This window comes from Myxocyprinus asiaticus, chromosome 24, assembly GCF_019703515.2.
Source record: "Myxocyprinus asiaticus isolate MX2 ecotype Aquarium Trade chromosome 24, UBuf_Myxa_2, whole genome shotgun sequence".
NCBI classification, from domain to species: Eukaryota; Metazoa; Chordata; class Actinopteri; order Cypriniformes; family Catostomidae; genus Myxocyprinus; species Myxocyprinus asiaticus.
Genome location: NC_059367.1, coordinates 35099799 through 35122082, shown reverse-complemented (window position 1 = coordinate 35122082; position 22284 = coordinate 35099799). Strand labels below are relative to the sequence as shown.

Here is a 22284-nt window from a genome sequence, read left to right as displayed (position 1 = left end):
ACCATGCCTTCCACTGGCTGAAGCAAACACTTACAAGCAACATATTTTAGGTGTTCTAATAATTAGATGATTGAAGAAAATGACAATGATCGACTTATAGCATATTTAATTAAAAAAGCTAACCTGTTCAACATTAAATTAATTAAATACAACATAAAAGCTAATGTGTTCATTTATAGTTAACAAACAGCAAACTTGATTATGGTGGGAAGGGACGATGTGTAGAGACCAATCGTCCACTGTTTTACAGCTTGGATTGGACTGATCATTTAGATTGACAAGTCTTGAATTACCATGCGCACAACTGAAACAGTGCTGGATCTTATTACTTGTTACTTATTCTATGTAATTATGTTTCTGGTTTATTGTGGCATTTACAAATGTAAGTAGTTCTTAGGTTCAGTAAAACCCTCAGATCACCTGTTTGGAAAGTTTTTTTGGACTTTTGATAAAAAAGGCTACCTTGGTTCCAAATGACATAACTTGCTGTGAGATAACAATACAAAATTTTGCCCAGATACAGTTGACATGATTGTAGTCATCATGTCAAGCATGAATAATTAACAAAATGAATCACTTTATCAGCAGTGTTAACATAAGAGCCTCCAAACATGAGATGTACATGTTTTCAGTTTTGAGAAAATCAAGATTATGCGTGGTTAGTCATTTTTAAATCACTGAAATAAGGCCATGAAAAACATAATAGATTTTGTAGACTCCAGATTTCGCTCAAATTTACTTTTGTGGGACACTTTGTGTGTTAGAAAAGCCATATCGGATCACGCTCTTCTTCCGAGGTAAATTCACAGCATGTCTTCCAAAAACAATAATGAGCTCAAACGGGAAAGACTGTACCACTCGATGGTTTCATACAGATTACACAATCAGAAAATATTTGTTTTCAATTTAATTTAAATTGGTTCATTTAAAAGTAGGGCTGCCCCCTGATAATCGACCAATGGTTAGTCGATGAGAAGAGTCTTGGTCAACCAAGTTTTGATTGGTTGGTCGCAGAAAAAAACTCCACATAAAAACAACGAACACTGGTATTAGCGCTGGTTGGACGCTAGGTGGTACTATGGGGTAATTTTCATTAAGCAGGGTTAGGGTAAAGCCTACACAATAAAGCAAGACACCTTGATTTCAAACTTTGAATTTTATTTTTTATTTCAACTAAAAATTCAAATGAAACTGGGAAAAAAATAAGTGCAATTAAAATGTGTGGTGTTCAACTTTTTGAAATATGGTTTTACAACAGTTGTCAACATTTCTCTGGCAAAGAACCTACTTCATCTGTGCATTCTCTACCGGTTGGGTATTTGTTATCTGGGAAAATACATCATGTGTGTGAATAAATTTGTTTTGTTTCCTCCTTCACCAGATACATTTCCAATTTCAAATTGCACTCCAAACGATACGAAAAAGCAATTAAAATAATGAAGTGATAAAAGAATTATATATATATATATATATATACACACACACACACACACACACACACACACACACACACCTTTCCATTTACCGTCAGGCAAGAATCCATCTTAACATCATGGCGGAAAATTACTTACACAAATGTAGACATAAAAACAATTATAAATGTAAAAATTATAATGATGATGATAATAATCACTGAAATATAAATCATGCTGTTTTTGTATTATTTTAATGTTTTAATCACAGAAGTATAGGCTGAAGAGTTGTGGTTACAATGAACCGTTCTGTGGAAATAAAGTGAACTGAACTCAAAACACCTCCTGAGGTCATTTGCAGCACTCATGGACGATATTGTTCTTGCAAAAAAAAAAAAAAAAAAAAAAAATAAAAAAAAAAAACACCGGAAGACAGAAACAAAGAGTGAGAACCTTTTAGATGCGCGTGTTCCATGAGACTTCACGCCTCTGAACAAACATGCGCATAGACGGCTTTTCTGTCATCTGTTCTTAATAATGTAATAAAGTGTGTTTCTTCAAGAGCGTGTCTGTGTCTCTACGGGCAAATTATTTGTAACATTAATTTGATAATAATAGCCTAATAATAATAGCCTAATAATAATAATAATAATAATAATAATAATTTAATACATGGGAAAACTAGCCAGATATTATCTTGACATCGTCAAAAGCATCAGCTATTGGCGATCACTCTGACCATCGTCGATCCCAGAGATCATCGTCTGTCGGAACAACCCTAATGTGCATTTCTCTCTATAAATTACCAAAATGTTCAGACAGTCTCCTTGCTGTTTTTTCCAACACATTCAGAATCATTACTGCTTTTGCCGTTGTCGCTGCGCCTCGCATCGTGCGCTTGTAAAATGTATATTTTAAAGGCTCATTATTACGGTTTAGTATTTCTCTGTAAATGTAGAACAGTGTTAGCAATGTTACTTATAGCATTCTTTCTCAGCCCTGGACCTCAAAACATTTTCTGATGCCCCCCCCCCCCAAAAAAATGTATTCAAGTAATTAAATTAATATCATAAACATGCGACTAGTCGACTAATGGCTTAAATTAACTCCTACTAGTCAACTAGGAAAATCTAGCCCTATTTACATGTAGGCAATTCAAGCTTTCTATAGACATATTTGTCATGTCTGCGAGACGTTTCGGTTCATTTTCGTGACGCGCTCCAGAAGTTCACAGAGACAGAGACGGCAGAAAGCGCATCCTGTATGATTTCTTTATTTTACAAAACCACAACGTTTTGCTGTTATTGTGAGTGTACACAAATAAAAGTAAACCCTTTCTAGTTTCGAATGATGTCTTACTCTTATCTGTATGACTAAAAATGACGGAGTATTTCTTTCTGCTGTTATCAGGGAAAAAAGTCAGGTGATCATGCTGGCACCTCCAGTGACCACAGAGGATTGACTATGTTATGTTATCAATATAAAAAAAAACAACTCAAACTGGAGCAATTCAAATATTGAATTTTGGGGGCATTTCCGACCCTGCATATTTTGAGACAACGCCTGATTAGCTTGCTTGTTGTTCAGCTCAATGGAGGGCTATTGCCTAAGTTCTGCTGGCTCTATGGAGATTTTTTTATAGTGGTTTAATTTCAAAGCAGTAGCAAACAATGTCGAAGTTTAGGGCAAATATTATCCTTACCTGGTGGTCACAAATGAAGGCTGGTCAGGTAGACTTCGATGCTGTGTGGAGGCTGTGACAAAGAATGTCAAAGAGGGGGAGGGGCAGGGGCTCGTGTGGTCTCGCAGAACTTAAATGCAGATGTTGAGCACACGTTTAATTGAGAATTGATGCCAAGGGCCAGATTTAAATAAAAACTCAAATATAAATTTAAAAAAAATAAGAAATTACTTTCAAAAAGGGCACTTATCTAGTGAAAGAGGGCAGGTGCTTGAGCACTACTTGGGGTCTATCTGTGCACATGACTGCCTGCCTGAGTTCTGTCGACAGTTGGAGGCGGCACGGAATTTGACAGAGGAGGCCGCCTCATAATACTTTATGCAGGAAAAACCCTGAATGTGTGTGTCAGACAGTGTTGGGGAAAACAAAAAATACCAATGCTACTAACTCCATTTTTCAGAGGCATAACAGTTGCTCAGAAGTTCTCAAAAAATAGAATAGCTCATCTAGTAGCAAGCTGTTTTCCAACAACTAGCAATGAAGCTTGACAAAATGCTGCATAGCAGTTGATTTATTTTGCACACAGCCTTAGCCAACCGAAAGTAATCACACACACTTTTCTAGAATGTGCTCTCTCTTTCAACTAGTGTTGGGAAGTCTGACTCATTATATCGTATAGGTTCTTTTGAACGGTTTAACAACAAATTCATCATATCCTGGCCATATCCACACTAATACATTTTCATTTGAAAACCCAATGATTTTGCTAAGTTTACGCCTCATCCATTCTAGAATGGTGTTTTCCTCCACAGAAAACAAAGACTTTTAGAAACGCCCTCTATAACAACATACTTGGAAAACAATGACGTTAGGAAACAGATTAGTATGGACATGGCCTGAGTCATCAATCAAAATTACTCCCAGAAGTCCATGGTCGTATTTTTTGTAGCAAAATATTTAGTTAAATACTGACGTTCCTATGGTTTGATTAATTTACAGATGCAGCCTTCGAAAACGTGAGTTTTCCGTGTGCTTTCACGCTACCAATTTCTAAATCATAATTGACTCACCCTCATGCCAGATGTGTATGACTTCCTTCTGCTCAACAAAAATTAACACTTTTGGAAGAATATCCTTTTTTACTATCAATCTCCACTTTCACATTCTTCTTTTGGTTTTTGGTGATTTACATTCTTCTTGCATATCACCACTTACTGGCCAGGGAGGAGAATTTATAGTAAAAAAAGGACTTAAATATTGATCTGCTTCTCAGTCACACCTATCATACATTTACATTTATGCATTTGGCAGACGCTTTTATCCAAAGCGACTTACAGTGTACTTATTACAAGGACAATACCCCCGGAGCAACCTGGAGTTAAGTGCCTTGCTCAAGAACACAATGGTGGGGGCTGTGGGGATTGAACCAACAACCTTCTGATTACCAGTTATGTGCTTTAGCCCACTACACCACCACCAATTCATATAGCTTCGGTAGATATGGAGTTAATCACTGGAGTCATGTGGATAACTTTTATGCTGCCTTTATTTGCTACTTGGACCTTCAAAAGTTCCATCCACCATTCACTTGCATTGTATGGACCTACAAAGTTGAAATACATTTGTTATGTTTTTTCACAAAATACACCAGGAGGCGCATGGGACGCTACAGCAAGAGCTCACAACCTCCATATTTAAAAATACTAAAACGTCATCATGTAGGAATACGTGACGCCATGCGAGGCTCAGAAGTGTGAACGGCCAGCTCTGCGCACTTTGCTAGTTTTAACACTTTTAAATGACATAAACCGGTGAGATTCGATACACTGTTCCATAACTGTTCTACGAGGACAATATGTCAAAGAATTCAAAATCCTCGGGCTCTGGAGACATTAAAAGACACTTACGTGCTCAAGCTGATGCCCCCGAGCAGGCCACGAGACTGGGAGTCGACTTAGTCGGGGAAGTGTGGGAAATGCAGCGAGAGATGCTGAACATGTCAGCAATGCTGACGAAGGTCGTTGCTGACTTGGAGGGTCTTCCTTTGATATGTCGATCGATCACTGCCATGGAGGCGAAGTTCACTGAGGTGGTTAAAAGAGTGGGGGATGTCGAGAAATGGATCGATTACCTGGAGTCATCAGAGAGGGAATTATCTGCTAATCTGCTAGCGACCAAGGTGGATTTGGAGCGTGTCTGGGAGAAGTTGGAGGACATGGAGAACTGTAGCTGGCGGAATAACGTCCGTATCGTCGGAATTCTTGAGGGCGAAGAGGGACAGGATATGGTGAAATTCCTTGATGGGCTCCTTCCGAATCTGTTCGACATAGCAGGCCATAAGCTGGAAATCGAGCAAGCTTACAGGGTTCCTGCTAGGCGATCCGTGGAAGGAGACAGGCCCCGATCAATTCTGGCCAATTTTCTGAGATCATCCAATAAAGATCTTGTGTTACGCAAGGCGAGGAGTAAAGGAAGGCTTTCTTGGAAAAACCACAGCATTTTCTTGTTCCCAGTCTTTGCGAATTCGACAAGAGAAATGTGATCAATTCAAGGAATGCAAGAAACGTTTACATCAATGGAAGGTCGCTTTTGCACTGATATTCCCAGCCAAATTGAGAATAGATGCTAAGGATGGCCATAAAACATTCACATGCCCACAGCAAGCGATGTCCTTCATAAAATCAATGGAGTGAGTAATCTACTATATACCTTGAAGGGATGTTGCAAGCTGCTGGCACCCCTCATGATATAATATTGGGAGAAGACTTTAATCTTTTGATGGACTCCGTCCTTGATCATAGAGAAGCAAAAGTGTGCAAGCCCCCTAGAGCAACATTGACGCTTCACAGGATGTGTAAAAATCTTGGTCTTACAGATATTTGGAGATTTTGAACCCATCTGGAGGGACTATACATTTTTCATCAGTCCATAAGATTTACTCTAGAATAGATTTTATATATAAGTCCCTCATTTCATCAGTTGCTGATTGCTCAATTGGAAATATTTTAGTCTCAGATCACGCCATGGTGTGTTTAGAGGTGTTGCCACATATGGAGAGAAGGAAATCATATAGTTGGTGCTTTAATGTATCCCTTTTGCAAAATCCTGAATTCCAACAAATGTTAAAGTCTGAAATCAATGTCTATATGGAGACCATCTGGTCCTCAGTATCCTCTGTGGGTGTAGCTTGGGAGGAACTTAAGGCAGTTCTTAAGTGCCGGATCACACAGTATGCCATATTCACCAAAGAATCCAAAGCGCAAGAACTCGTGGAATTGGAAGGGAATATTAAAAGTGCAGAGGCAAAGCTGAAGCACCGAATGTAATCTAATGGCCTCAGAGAATTGACCCGATTGAAATACAGATATAATACTATTTTTTGCGGAAGGTGGAGTTTTGGCTATTCAGGGCAAGACAGTATTATCGGGGGACAAAGCAGGAAAACTTTTGGCTAGATATATATATAAAAAAAGAGAGACTTTTTCTACCATTTTCTACCATCTGCTGGTGGTGAAATATTTACCTCGGCCATTGCTATTAACAATGCTTTTAAAGAATTCTATCTTGATCTGTATAGTTCCACGTCTTCGTCTACTGAAGAGGATATTAGAAACTTTGTGGAACCATTAGACCTTCCTAAACTGACGGCTGAGCAAAAAAAATTCTTGATTCTGAGATAAACTTGGAGGAGCTTGGCGAGGTAATTAAGGCCTTGCCTACATGCAAGACTCCGGGGTCAGATGGCTTTGACGCTGAATTTTTTATAACTTATGCTACAGAACTGGCTCCACTTTTGCTACAAGTTTATACGGAATCATTAAAGAATGGAAAGCTTCTGTCAACCATGACACAAGCCTGGATCAGTCTGATTCTTGAAAAGGACAAAGATCCCATGCGAGTGTAAGAGTTACCATCCAATTTCCCTGATCCAGCTAGATGTTAAAATACTGTCAAAAATTTTGGTTAATCGATTAAGTTATGACATCTCTTATACAGGTGCATCTCAATAAATTAGAATGTCGTGGAAAAGTTCATTTATTTCAGTAATTTAACTCAAATTGTGAAACTTGTGTATTAAATAAATTCAATGCACACAGACTGAAGTAGTTTAAGTCTTTGGTTCTTTTAATTGTGATGATTTTGGCTCACATTTAACAAAAACCCACCAATTCACTATCTCAAAAAATTAGAATACATCATAAGACCAATAAAAAAAAAACATTTTTAGTGAATTGTTGGCCTTCTGGAAATTATGTTCATTTACTGTATATGTACTCAATACTTGGTAGGGGCTCCTTTTGCTTTAATTACTGCCTCAATTTGGCGTGGCATGGAGGTGATCAGTTTGTGGCACTGCTGAGGTGGTATGGAAGCCCAGGTTTCTTTGACAGTGGCCTTCAGCTCATCTGCATTTTTTGGTCTCTTGTTTCTCATTTTCCTCTTGACAATACCCCATAGATTCTCTATGGGGTTCAGGTCTGGTGAGTTTGCTGGCCAGTCAAGCACACCAACACCATGGTCATTTAACCAACTTTTGGTGCTTTTGGCAGTGTGGGCAGGTGCCAAATCCTGCTGGAAAATGAATCAGCATCTTTAAAAAGCAGGTCAGCAGAAGGAAGCATGAAGTGCTCCAAAATTTCTTGGTAAACGGGTGCAGTGACTTTGGTTTTCAAAAAACACAATGGACCAACACCAGCAGATGACATTGCACCTCAAATCATCACAGACTGTGGAAACTTAACACTGGACTTCAAGCAACTTGACTTATGAGCTTCTCCACCCTTCCTCCAGACTCTAGGACTTTGGTTTCCAAATGAAATACAAAACTTGCTCTCATCTGAAAAGAGGACTTTGGACCACTGGGCAACAGTCCAGTTCTTCTTCTCCTTAGCCCAGGTAAGATGCCAGGAGTGGCATAACAAGAGGAATACGACAACTGTAGCCAAATTCCTTGACATGTCTGTATGTGGTGGCTCTTGATGCCTTGACCCCAGCCTCAGTCCATTCCTTGTGAGGTTCTCCCAAATTCTTGAATCGATTTTGCTTGACAATCATAAGGCTGCGGTTCTCTCGGTTGGTTGTGCATCTTTTTCTTCCACACTTTTTCCTTCCACTCAACTTTCTGTTAACATGCTTGGATACAGCACTCTGTGAACAGCCAGCTTCTTTGGCAATGAATGTTTGTGGCTTACCCTCCTTGTGAAGGGTGTCAATGATTGTCTTCTGGACAACTGTCAGATCAGCAGTCTTCCCCATGATTGTGTAGCCTAGTGAACCAAACTGAGAGACCATTTTGAAGGCTCAGGAAACCTTTGCAGGTGTTTTGAGTTGATTAGCTGATTGGCATGTCACCATATTCTAATTTTATGAGAGAGTGAATTGGTGGGTTTTTGTTAAATGTGAGCCAAAATCATCACAATTAAAAGAACCAAAGACTTAAACTACTTCAGTCTGTGTGCATTGAATTTATTTAATACACGAGTTTCACAATTTGAGTTGAATTACTGAAATAAATGAACTTTTCCACGACATTCTAATTTATTGAGATGCACCTGTACATATAGATCAGGTGGGGTTTATTCAGGGCTGTAACTCTTCTGATTTGGTTTCATTAATGTCATGTGGGCAGTGGCGAACAATCAGACTCCGGTCGCTGCCATCCCGCTTGACGCCAGAAAGGCATTTAATATGGTAGAATGGGATTATCTTTTTAGGATTTTGGAAATGTATGGGTTCGAGTTACCTCATAGTTACTTCATAGACAACCGGAAGCGGCGGTTCAAACGAATGGATTAATTTCAGATTATTATATTCTGGATGGGGTACCCGGCAGGGTTGCTCTCTTTCCTCCTCATTGTTCTGTCTTGCCCTGGAACCATTAGCAGCCGCGATGAGGATGATTTTTCAGGGGTGGTGGCGGGAGGTGTGGTGCATAAGCTTTTGCTTTACGCAGATGATACTTTATTATTTGTCTCCGACCCTACTAGAGCTATGCCTCGTCTCCACGGAATTATTAATTCCTTTTCTAAGTTCTCAGGATACAAAGTCAATTGGTCTAAATCCAAAGCTTTGGCTCTGACAGCGTATCACACGGTAATGGCTTTTCAGCCGGGCGCCTTCCAGTGGCCCAAACAGGGCATTAATTATTTGGGTATTTAATCTCCAGCAAATTTGAGTGATTTAGTTAGTTAAATTTGAAACTTTAATAAAAAGGTTTGGGCGATGTGAGCAGGTTGGCTTCATTACATTTATCTATGACTGTGAAGGTTAATGTTATTAAAATGAATTGTATTCCAAAATTCAACTACCCGCTACAATCTCTACCTATAGATATCCCCCTCTCTTATTTCAAGCAATTTCATAGCATGGCGAAGTCTTTCATTTGAAATGGTAAACGTCCCAAATTATACTTCAATAAGTTACATAGGCCGATTGACAATGGTGGGCTAGGCCTACCCAAGATTTTGTTTTATTATTATGCTTTCGGTCTCAGACATTTGGCTCATTGGTCACTTCCACCTGAGAGAGCCCCTCCCTGGTTTTGTACTGAACAGGAAGTTCTTGCCCCTATTTTGCCATTGCAAAGCCTCTCTATCAAACTAACCGAAGTTACACCCCTTTCTCTCACATTTGCACGCAATATGGACAAAAGTGTCCAGAGTATTTAATTCAGACATTTATTTAAATGTTGCTTCGAGCATATGGCTGAACCCAAAATTATGTACTAATAAGTCCCCTTTCTGCTGGACAGAGTGGATTGTGAGGGAGGTTAATATGCTCCGAGACCTATATGAGAGTGGAATGTTGAGATCCTTTTGAAAATATGGTTCAACATTTTGGGATTCCCAGATCTCAATTCTTCGGGTATTTACAGCTGCGCCACCTGCTTTTTACTATTTTTGGGAGTAGCATACACCCACCTAGAGCGGCAGATACTCTGGGAGTGGTGATTACTGCTTTTGGAAAAGGTCATGAGGCATCAGTGTTCCTGCTAATTCAGTCTGGGTATGGAGCTTTGGCTCCTCTCAAGAGATTATGGGAGAAAGATTTAAACTTGGTATTGAAGGAGGGAGTGTGGGGTAGGATTAAAAACAATGGCAAGTCTACATCTAGAGGTGCAAGGGTGTGCCTTATGCAATTTAAGATTTAACATCAATTCTATTGGATCCCCTCTAGATTGTATAGGCTTGGTCTTAAAGACACACCCACCTCCTGGCGATGCAATCAGAAAATGGGGACACAACCCACGTTTTTTGGTGGTGTGTTAAGATCCAAGAATTTAGGCTGAGTGTTCAGAGTTTTATGTGACGTATTGGGCACTCAAATTTCATTTTGCCCCAGACCCTGTATTTTTGGCGATGGGCGGTCATTAATATAGGGGATAAATGCATAAAAAAAATTGGGTCCTAGCCAGCATTATGATCAGCAGACAGGTCATTCTTAGGGGATGGAAGTCGGCTGGAGCGCCCTCATTTCAAGAGTGGTGCACAGAGATGGGCAGGGTAGCAGCATTCGAGGAGATGTCATGTAGAAGGCTAGGCAACTTGGATTCATTTAATAAAAATATGGGGCAGCTATTTGCCCTTTTTGGACGGCTCTTGGGGAGGGGCAGTGGAGAGAGATGTGCAATTTCAAATGTGTGCGATTTTATATATATATATATATATATATATATATATATATATATATATATATATATTTATGTGTGTGTGTGTGTGTGTGTGTGTGTGTGTGTGTGTGTGTGTGTGTGTGTGTGTGTGTGTGTACTCAAGTAGTGACCACAGGGATATTTGTTAAGGGTCAGGGTGGGGTTGGGGTTTGGGAGGGGGAAAGGGAATAATGGGGGTTAAAAGTTGATTCTGTGAATATATGTTTTGCTTTTCTGTTTCAAGTGTGTGAATCAATAAAAAGTGTTAATCGGAAAAAATGTCATTATGTAAGATAAAAATAAACATTTCTAATACATTTAATCATGTTTTAAAAAGATATGTATTGTTAATTTCACTGCAAATAGCATTTTGTAAATGCTTAAAGATGTTATGTTTAAATGTCACAAATTGTTATTGAGATATGATTATGAAACTGACTATTCACTGATTTCTTTGAAGGCTGATGGATTCTTAAGTTGGATAACATCTGTATTAAGATAAGCCTACATCATTTGCAATTCTCATGCAATAAGTAGCTTACACTATATAGTTCAGCCCTCATTAAAGATATACAAAATTAGGGTGGTAGGGTATAAAATTTTGGTGTTTTATATTTAGTGTAAATGTGATCGTGTTGATGCTTCAAAAATTTGAGATCTCGTTTGTTTTTGTGCCAGATAAAAACTGCTGATTTTATACTGATTATGTGATCAAAAAAGATTTGCCCCCTTAAATATATTTATATTTAAATATATTTAAGCTATAGATTCAGAATACTTTTTGCTATTAAGTATAAGTGTAGCTAAGTACTTTTTCAGAGGAGAAGCTTGACTGTAGTTGAACTGCTTTTAATTAGGAGGCTTGTAGCTTGCCAAGTTACAATTTCCAAGTAGCTTCTACAACAGTGGTACCGAATCTCCAGCCAAACACCACCTATCCTCCATCAAATACCTCACAACATCTGAAGAGGTCTGGGAACTCTTGAGTACTTTTTAGAGAGAGTGTGTGTGTGTGTGTGTGTATGTGTGTGTGTGAGAGTGAGTGAGTGAGTGAGAGAACGACAGAAAAATTTTAGTTTAGAGAGCACATTGTGCTTTTCATTAAGCTGGTCAGCCAAACCACACAAATATATATACACGCATACATTTTTTCAACAAGTACTGCCACACAATTCCAAAACAATGTGCGTTTAAGTCATTGACCGCGTTTGGGAAGCTACCTTGAAACTAAAGCTTGCTGAAGCTACAAGTTACTCTACAAATTACATACTGTGCAAATCTGTATGACTTTCTTCCATGGGACACAAAGGAGATGACAGGCAGAATGACAGCCTCATTTTTAATAAACTTTTACTGTATAAGAAAAAAAAATATGCAATTGTGGAAAAAACGGGAATTACATTATTGGCTAACATTCTAACATCTCCTTACTGTGTGTGTTCCATGGAAGAAAGTCATACAGATTTAGAATGACATGAGAGTGAGTAAATGATAACAGAAACTTCACTTTTGGGTAAACTATCCTTTTAAGTGCATGAGCAATCAGAATAAATAATTTAAGCACTCCCTAAAGAAGACATACTAGAGGAAGAAGTTGGATGAAAGGATTTCAGTTTGTGGATGAAAAATGAGGAGAGTATTTGAATGGATCTTAAAATTCCTGTACAAGTATGTGAAAGAATGATTCTGACCCTCTCCGGCACCACAGTTCCTCTTCAGCTTTAACAAACACCACAATTATATCAAAGCTCACCGCAACAGGCCCTCATCACAGAGGAACATATAATGAGTCAGGATTCCTCTAGATCTACTTGTAGTAAAGACCGAGCAGACAGATTTGTGCAAGGATGCCTGTGTTTGTGTCCAGTCTGGCTGACTAGCGGCATGGCAACAAATCAACCCTACTGCTACATCTCACTGGCTGCTTCCTCGTTCCTGCTTTTCAGCATCATTTAAATCCAGAACTTTCCCTTTTATATCTAATCCATTGTTTAGCATGGCTAACTCCAGCCTTTTGTCACTCCTCTCCACTGAAAACAAACTAAACCAGGGAAGGAAACTTGGTAATACAAACTTTGAATGTTGTATTGACAAAGCCTTGTCTGAAAAAAAAAAAAAAAAAAAAAATTTTAGAAAGTCTTTGAAGGTTATACAGGCCCTGACAGACAAACGTACAAATGTGGATGATTGCTTCCCACCAACTAGCACCAAACCAAACTAGCAGTATCCAGCCTGGACCAACATGGAAACTTATGCTGGTTTAAGCTGGTCTTTTCAGCAGGGAAGTTTGTACAATAACCGAATATTGGCTTAAAATTAAACATAACAGATGCCAGTCGACCCTGTAATACATTAATGTAATATTTCTGTCATGACTTGAGATGGGGGGAACTGAGGCAACTTTGAGGGTAACGAAAAAGGAATGAGAAAAATGTTGTTTTGATTGTTAAGTGAGAAAGATGGAGGGTTGCTGCGAACAGAAGGTGACGATCCCTCATTTGGTGTTGGTAATAAATAAACCGTGATGGCTAAGGAGGGTTGGCTGACTAGTTGGCTTAGATTTAGTAGAAGGCTCAAAGCTTGGAAAACATTTCTAATTTAACGGGTATTTTCCCCAATTACAAAAGCGAGTGAAATGGTGTCGTAATCAGACAAGGTAAACAAATCAAACATCCTTACCATAAACCAACACCTAAATCTAACTGATAGTGTTGAAAAGTCAAATGCGACATGAAAAGCACATTTTCTGAAGCAGACCATGTCATTTCATGTAGCTTCTACAATAGTTTTATCGCCGAGTGTGTCTCTTAGCTTACATGCCTGACTAGGCTCGAAAAGCGGTCTTCCGAGTCCAAAGTCCAACACTCTATTAAGTGAGCTACCGCGGAAGTTAATCATGTTGGAATACGTGTGTAAATGTAGGTGGGTCTGTAATACAAGCGTTAAAATGTATCATTTAAATGATGCGATAGAGTAAAAGTTTACTGATATAACATAGCAGTGTGTGAGTAATAGATAAAAAAATAAGTCATAATCAGCAGCTGTAGCTGTGATTTGTGCAAAAATGAATAAATGCACAGTTGAAGCGCCTCGTGTTATTTTCACCAGGAAACTGCAGGAGAACGTAGAACTCGGCACGTAACAGTCAGTTTGCAAAAATGTAGTTATAGTAACGTTCATTCTATGAGACTAGGTTGTTTTACTAACAAAGGCCAGTGTTTGGTGTCACTGTGGTTATCGTGTCGACTGCTCTCCGGCCTCCCACAAGCTTCATTTAGTATTTTTAGTCTTAGTCTTTTAAAAGGGCCGACCGTTTCTGACAGGGGAATAGGGATGTTATTGTGTTTAATAAGCTGTGTCATTAATGAATGTTTATTTAACATCCACAGCACTGATAATATGACTAGAATGTCTTCAGCCATCAAAAGGTCCTGCCTGTATTTTCTTGTTCTGACATCTGCCATGAAACTTCTGTGGGATTGAGCGTGTTACTAAATAGCTTACATATTTTGTAATAACTTTCCCACAAACTTTATTTGCTCCATTTTAGCTTTTGGGACTGGATCTGGAATTCTCTCCCTCACATTATCACCCATTCTCCCTCTTTTTTTATAAACAGCATGAGGGTAGCATTAGCTAGTTATCTAGCTAGCTACTAATCCATGACAGTTTCCACAAATAAGGAACAATTTGGTGTCCCATTACTTTTGTGAAGCATTAAAAAGGCACAAATGTTGTTTTTTGAGGTAAGGGACAAACCTTTTTAACTAATTGTAATTACTCAAAATGCAATATTTAGCTGTATCCCAGCCCTGTTACAGCATTGTTTTCCCCATTAAAAAAAAAAGTTAAAATACATTTTATAAATTGTGAATTTAATTTAGAATTATTACAGTATTCTGGAAACTATTCTAGAAAATAAAATGGCTCATATAATATTTAGTTCCTGAGGATGATGATTTTCTCAACATTTTCTGACAGTTCACTCTTCACTAATCATGCCATTTTTTTTATTTACATGATTTCAAGCCCCATTTTTTTACCCTATTTGTGGAAAGTGCCCCATATGTAACCATCATACATAACGAAGAACATGTTTATAGTGCAAATGAAGCCAAAGCTAAAAACAGCAACAAGAAAGGTCAAACACATTGTTTCTTTTCAGCCTCTCAATGATATTCCAGATTAACCATCTCCAGGTTGCGCCCCAAAAATGAGAGTGTGATGAGGTGACCTTTTCAAAGTTTATATACTTACCGCCCGCTATGAAAATATTGGAGACTCCAAGACTTTTATTGTGGCACTTCAGTACATTATTTGTGGATGGAAATCATAATCTCATTTCCTGAGAGTACAATCCTTTGGAGTACGAGCTCATTGTAAAGAGGCATCTCAGTTAAATTGTGCCACTGAAAACCTGCTTTTCCCATTAAGTCATATCCAGGCAGAGACTAAAGGGATTTATGAGCCATATTTCAGTAGTAAAACAGCAATCATCTTCCTTGAGAAGATTCAAATGTACCATGTACTATGAACAAGAACACACATGGAAGCTCCTCAGATGCATTAGGCAGAACTAACATCAATGTTCCACTGCAGATCCCACTGACACTGAGAGTTACCAGATTTCATCTCAAGTTCACTTGCTTGTTTTTGTCAATTGGTTATATATGCAGTACTGATTTGAACAGGAAAAGACTTGAGGTATCTATACTAAATTATGTCTAAATTATGACAATTTTAATTTTTGGCTGAAAAATTCCTTTAACTGTTCAGAACTATAATTTGTTCTCCAGATCTATTTAGAGAAGTTCTTCAGAGAGTGACCCTACCTGAGAGAGGGGTCTGGACAGTCTTTGACTCTGTATGTTTTTGTCCTCTGAGGACCAGGAATGGAACAGCAGGCTAAAAAAAAGAAAAGAAAAACAAGAAAAGAAATAGTTAACTTAAGCACACCATACAAAGACCACGGACATTTCTGTTCTGATGTGTTTTGAATTCTTCCAGCAAAAGTTGAAGCAAACTACAGCTGACATGAAATGGGCTGCAGTTACATGAACTACAGACAGATTTGTTTAGGTTTTTTTTCCATTGATTCAGGCAAGTAGAAATGGAACAAGAAACTTTGCAGACATGAAAATAAGAATGTTAGACTTGCATATGTAGGCATAAGAAGAGGAAAAGATTTAAATACTTGGGCACAAGCACTAACTCCTGCAATATCTTTTGTTTAATATACAACTATCTTTTGGTGATTAATGCATCATATAATCTTATTGGTCCTTCCAACCAGCAATAGCAAGAGTTGCATTAAAATGACTAAATGTCAACGTAAAACACTGTTCGCAACTATTTTCTTCCTGTAATCTGGTGTATTTCCAAGTGAAAGAGGATGTTCAATGAGAAAAAAATAAATAAATAAACAAAAATTTTATCCAACAGGAATCGACTGGATTGTGAAAAGTGAGGTAAGGGGATGAAAGAAATAAAAAAAAATAAAAAAAAATGGATGTGTGACCATCAGCTGAAAAGGAAAGTTGTTTTAGAAGCGGGGCAAGTTATTACATATAAATCAAAGATTACATAGACAAACTTTCAAAATTTTACTTCAGTGTTGTAGTCAAGACCAAGTCAAGACCAAGACCAGAATGTATCGAGACCGAGACAAGACCATGACTTTGTGGGGTTGAGACCAAGTCGAGACCACGACCAAGGCAGGGCGAGACTGAGTCAAGACCAAGACCAGACCAGTTCGAGTCCCACAATGCATGACACGATATAATGTGGAACATGCAAACCATAGGCACTCCTCAAAATGATCTGAAAGACGCATAAAAACACCCACAGAAAACAAATGAAGATTCCTCTTCATTCACATCAAGTTTTCTGGATTTTTCTTCTCTTGAAACCATCATTAAGAACAGAATGTATCAAACCATTATTCAATACTTAAGTCTTCACTTTTCTCTGTCTTAAACAATACAGTATGTTTCCAAGTTGAATGGAATGCAGCAAGAGGCAGATTGCTAACGTTAGCTAGCTTTGCTAGCATCACTTACACTTGGCTTATCTTTCTTTATGCTTCCTTTCTAAGTGCCGATAAAAGTTTGACGTGATCCCAGCCGTATCGGTAAGCATTGCATTGCAAAATTTACATACATTTGTGTGTTTTCTCTTGAATGCTTTTTTGCAGATGAACTCTTTGTGGTTTAGGTTTTTCTGCCACGGCACACTTTTTACGATTAAAAAAATCCCTTGGCACACCACTATCCCACATAACCATCATCGATTGTTTTCCTTTTCAAGAACTTGTCCATGTTTTCTGTCTGTCTTAGTAGCATGAACTCGTAATGTTTGAAATTTGGCTATGCAAAAAATGCAAGTAACATAGGTATGCTGTATAATGAGGTCAAAGATGTCAAGAGCGCTAAATGGATAATGAAAAACCAACAAGTGTGTATTTTCCAGTTTGTAGATTTGTTCTTTCAAATTAATTCTTGCAATGCCACACAAATAATTTATTTTTATATTTATGTACAGTTGTGCTCAAAAGTTTGCATACCCTTGGAGAATTGGTAATATATGTACCATTTATAAAGAAAACATGAGTGAGCAGGCAAAACATTTATTTTATTTCTTATGGGATTCATATTCAACTGTAAGTTATAACAGAATAGCACAATCATAAAACAAAACATGGCAACAAAGAAAAAAATTGAAATGACCCCTGTTCAAAAGCCTGCATACCTTAGTCCTTAATACTGTGTATTGCCCCCTTTAGCGTCAATGACAGCGTGCAGTCTTTTGTAATAGTTGTCTATGAGGCCCCAAATTCTTGCAGGTGGTATAGCTGCCCATTCGTCTTTGCAAAATGTCTCAAGGTCATGCAAAGTCTTTGGTCGTCTTGCATGAACCGCACGTTTGAGATCTCCCCAGAGTGGCTCGATGATATTAAGGTCAAGAGACTGTGACTGACACTCCAGAACCTTCATCTTTTTCTGCTGTAACCACTGAAGGGTCCACTTGGCCTTGTGCTTAGGGTCATTGTCATGCTGGAAAGTCCAAGAGCGTCCCATGCGCAGCTTTCGTGTAGAATAATGCAAATTGTCTGCCAGTATTTTCTGATAACATGCTGCATTCATCTTGCCATCAATTTTCACAAGATTCCCCGTGCCTTTAGAGCTCACACACCCCCAAAACATCAGTGAGCCACCACCATGCTTCACAGTGGGGATGGTATTCTTTTCACTATAGGCCTTGTTGACCCCTCTCCAAACATAGAGCTTATGGTTGTGACTATAAAGCTCTATTTTGGTCTCATCACTCCAAATTACAGTGTGCCAGAAGCTGCGAGGCGTGTCAAGGTGTTGTCGGGCATATTGTAACCGGGCTTTTTTGTGACATTGCCACAGTAAAAGCTTCTTTCTGGCAACTCGACCATGCAGCTCATTTTTGTTCAGGTATCATCATATTGTGCTCCTTGAAACAACCACACCAGCTTTTTCCAGAGCAGCCTGTATTTCTTTTGAGGTTACCTGTGGGTTTTTCTTTGTATCCCGAACAATTCTTCTGGCAGTTGTGGCTGAAATCTTTCTTGGTCTACCTGACCTTGGCTTGGTATCAAGAGATCCCCGAATTTTCCACTTCTTAATAAGTGATTGAACAGTACTGACTGGCATTTTCAAGGCTTTGGATATCTTTTTATATCCTTTTCCATCTGTATAAAGTTCCATTACCTTGTTACACAGGTCTTTTGACAGTTCTTTTCTGCTCCCCATGGCTCAGTATCTAACCTGCTCAGTGCATCCATGTGACAGCTAACAAACTCATTGACTATTTATACACAGACACTAATTGCAATTTTAAAAGCCACAGGTGTGGGAAGTTAACCTTTAATTGCCATTTAAACCTGTGTGTGTCACCTTGTGTGTCTGTAACAAGGCCAAACATTCAAGGGAATGTAAACTTTTGATCAGGGCCATTTGGGTGATTTCTGTTATCATTATTATTTAAAAAGGAGCCAAACAACTGTGTGATAATAAATGGCTTCATATGATCACTATCCTTAAATAAAAGACAGTTTTTTTGCATGATCAGTCATATTTTCAAAATCAATGCCAAAATTTCACAATTTCTGCCAGGGTATGCAAACTTTTGAGCACAACTGTATTTATTCAATGTATTTTCCGGAAATAAAGTCTGACAGAGGTTGGATCCAGCAGGCACTAGGACCCAGGAGCAGCCGCCCGGCCTCCATTCACTGGTTAAGATGTCAAACATGCTCTGTGAAGATTACAGTACCTCAAAATCTACACATCGTATCACTGTGTCTTTGGTCTTTGGAATAAACAGCTTTTAGTCTGAGTAAAACAATACAACTGTTGTATTCTATTCATTTATTCAGTTCACTGACTAAATGTTTTAACTACAAGTGTGATGTAGCATCATTTTGTGGGCATGTGAGGAGTTGCGTATGACAGCGGACTAGAGTTCGTTAGAACAACAATGTTATGATGGATAAAATATTTAAACTGGTTGCATAAAATACTTTGTAATAGAAAATATACTGAATTGGCAACATTAAAACTCTTCTACCATCTCTATGCTCTCACTATAATACCGGAAAAAACTGTATTTGAGGAATTTGATAATTATCTATGGCACACCTGACAATCTTTCACAGCACACCAGTTGGCACAGTGGTTGGGAAACAAACATTGTGATGTTAACAAATAAATCAGACACTGCACATGCAATTTAGTGATATCCCCGCATTTGTGATACCCCCGTTGTGGTCTTGAAATAAAATCCCGAGCCTTCTTTGTCTGGGACCGCGACAAGACAGAGTAAAAATGCGGTAGATTCCGAGACGAGACCGAGACCTTCAAAAAGTGGTCTCAAGACAAAGACCGATCTAGAGTACTACAACACTGACATGCACCAATGATTTGTGCACAATTAGACAAGAATCATTTATTCAGGAAGTAAATGGGGTACATTTTTATTTACTGTAAAATGCACACGAGTGAAATACCATTAATTTATTAAAAACCATCAGGCAGAGTTACCCCTTATTTTTCTTATTGGACAATATCAGAAATGATGTTTAAAACTTGTTTCATCAACCCTGACATCAGTGCTGTGCTGTAATGCATCCCACAAAAGTCATAACTTAAGAATTTAGTCCTAATCCCAAAATAAATCTGATCAAACCAGCTTCATCAGCACTGACATTTGGAATGTGCAGCAAACCCTATGAGGTCAGACCACTACAGTGTTAATGCTGCGTTGAACAGGTAAGGAGGGGTTCATATGTGTTTGTACAAGTATGGGAGGGCTTAAGGGCACAGACAAGTGAACATTTAATATGTAGTGAAACACTGAACTATGACTTATTCCCTCTGGATCAACCCTTAGGAGATTCCTTTTAAAGCAAACCTGGTGTAGCTTTGGACGAACAAACCACTTGAAGCTATAAGAATTTCACAAACTAAACTTGTGAACCTCTCAAGGACTCGCGAGGCACCTTAACTTTTATCCTGTTGAATAATTTAAACCGAGTCATTAAGTTTCCTCTGTCAGTTGCCCTTTATAACTGCCCTGTCTTCAACATGGACTACAAGAAGTTGTAGAACCTTATGTATAAACAAAATTCCATCCCCAATGAAATCTGTACCTCTCATGTAGTTTTTTGCATATAAAGTTATTTTTAATCATTCAGTCCAAAAAATAAGCATGAATGTGTATTTTGATTATGTGTATTAGTGCCTCAAGCTACATGGCCAGAGACATACTCTTATCCAAGTATGCAAATCTTTGGCCAATGAATTGCAATCTTGAGTTCTTGCATTACTGTGGCAGAGTTATCTATTTGTGCCATTGAGCTCGTTTACATGGACACCTGAGAGCCGTTTGAGAGAAAGCTGCTTAAGACACGAAATCGGCGTTTGCATTTACATGCACTGTGTTAGCGGTTTACTCGTTCCCCAGTTTACATGCACCAGTAAGCAATCAGTAAGCCACTTTCTCCAGAGCACGTAATTTCCCAGTGACGCTTGTGTAAATAATGAGCATGGCTTCCTAGGAAGACTCTGCTTTTTTGTTCTCCGTTGCTTTGCTTTATTTTAAAATGTTTCACAGTTGCTGCTGTGTTTGTTTCCTTAACATTTCATCGCGCTTGCCGCAGCATTGCAATGCGATAGTAATGTTTACCTTTTATGCCAAACTCTGGGATTCCCCCAGCGCACTTTAGCGTAAATGCATCTGCAAAGGATGGTAATCTATATTTTTTATTGGTGTGATATAGTTGATTGTGTGTATACGTGTGTGGTGCCCCTTATGGCAATTGCTGAGAATGCACCAATACTTGCGATGCGTTACAAATTGCATCTTAACATTTCGAAATGCAACACTGTGTGAAACTGAGCTTGCAAAGCTCATAAATGTTTGTGTTCACATACTTGTATAGAGTAAAGGGGCATTCACATGACTCGCACTAGAGTTGTCGAATACACTGAGCTCTATGGAATGAAGCGTCAGCTTCAGCGTTACCCCCTGCGCAGCGTTGTGCTTCTGTAAAGTTAGAACGCACTGCTCACAGTTCAAACAATTACAAGTTTGACCCCATTGCAGCAGACCTTTAAAAGCATATTTGGGCACTGCCAGCGCTAAAATCAAAACAAGATTTTCTCTGCAGTGCATTTCATGTGGCAATCAAAGCGGCACTTGATGTTCGTGCTGAGAGATACGTTGATGCCCCGACGCAAGTCATGTGGAAGCCCTTAAGATCCATGTGAAGGGAACCCATTGATGGAGACAAAGGGATAACAGTGCGACTGAGTATTAGATTCATTTATGTTTTCAGTAATTATGGTTGAAGTGTGGAAAGTTGTTCTGTAACTGGTGAAGTTGAGGTGTTGTACCTTTTGTTGGTGGGTGTGATCCTGCCTCCTTTGCGGTCTGGGCTGGATGGTGGTTCTGGTGAATATGGCCCAGGGGACAGAGATGCTGGGCTGGAGCTGCAGTACTCTCTGTAGTTCTGGTTCTCATCTCGACTCACCTGCACAGCATCCTGTGCAACCAGAGGGAAAGCCACATCAATGGCAGGTCAATGAATCTCAAGGAATGATAAGTCTAACCCAAAGTGCTGTCAAAGTCTCAACTGGTCAGTTTTGCTTGAAGAAACCTTGGATCTAAAGTAAAGGCTTGGCAGATCAACACAAAGGTGATCAAACTTGGATGTGCACCTTGAAACTCTGGTCTTTTCTTGTGCAATGCAAAAACCCTGAATAAATCCAATCAATCAAGTGCAATACACTTAAAGTATTCAAACTGTATTTTAAATGTTCTCACATGGTCGAAAGGAAAGACTATAAGACCTTTGGGGCTCACAGTCTTTCTGATCATAGTATCTGTTACAATAGGTAGCTGTCGGCAGTCCCTCTAGCACGTAAAAGGCAGGAACTCTGTCTGATTTATATCAATCTCCAGTTTCTTCCAAATGTCACAGTTGCGGACAGGCAGAATTACTGCCGTACTGCCAG

At 38.8% G+C, this 22284-nt stretch overlaps 1 protein-coding gene across 3 annotated transcripts in view; it reads right to left on the bottom strand.

The window, feature by feature from the left end:
• The window catches only part of LOC127415476 (PDZ and LIM domain protein 2-like), a 148485-nt gene that overhangs the window by 67479 nt on the left and 58722 nt on the right, over positions 1-22284 (bottom strand). For all 3 annotated transcript variants that reach the window (XM_051654250.1, XM_051654251.1, XM_051654252.1), the window contains 2 exons: positions 21664-21812; positions 15574-15646 (listed from right to left, as the gene is read on the bottom strand). In XM_051654250.1, coding sequence (XP_051510210.1) covers positions 15574-15646; positions 21664-21812 — 222 coding nt within the window. The remainder of the gene's footprint in view (positions 1-15573; positions 15647-21663; positions 21813-22284) is intronic.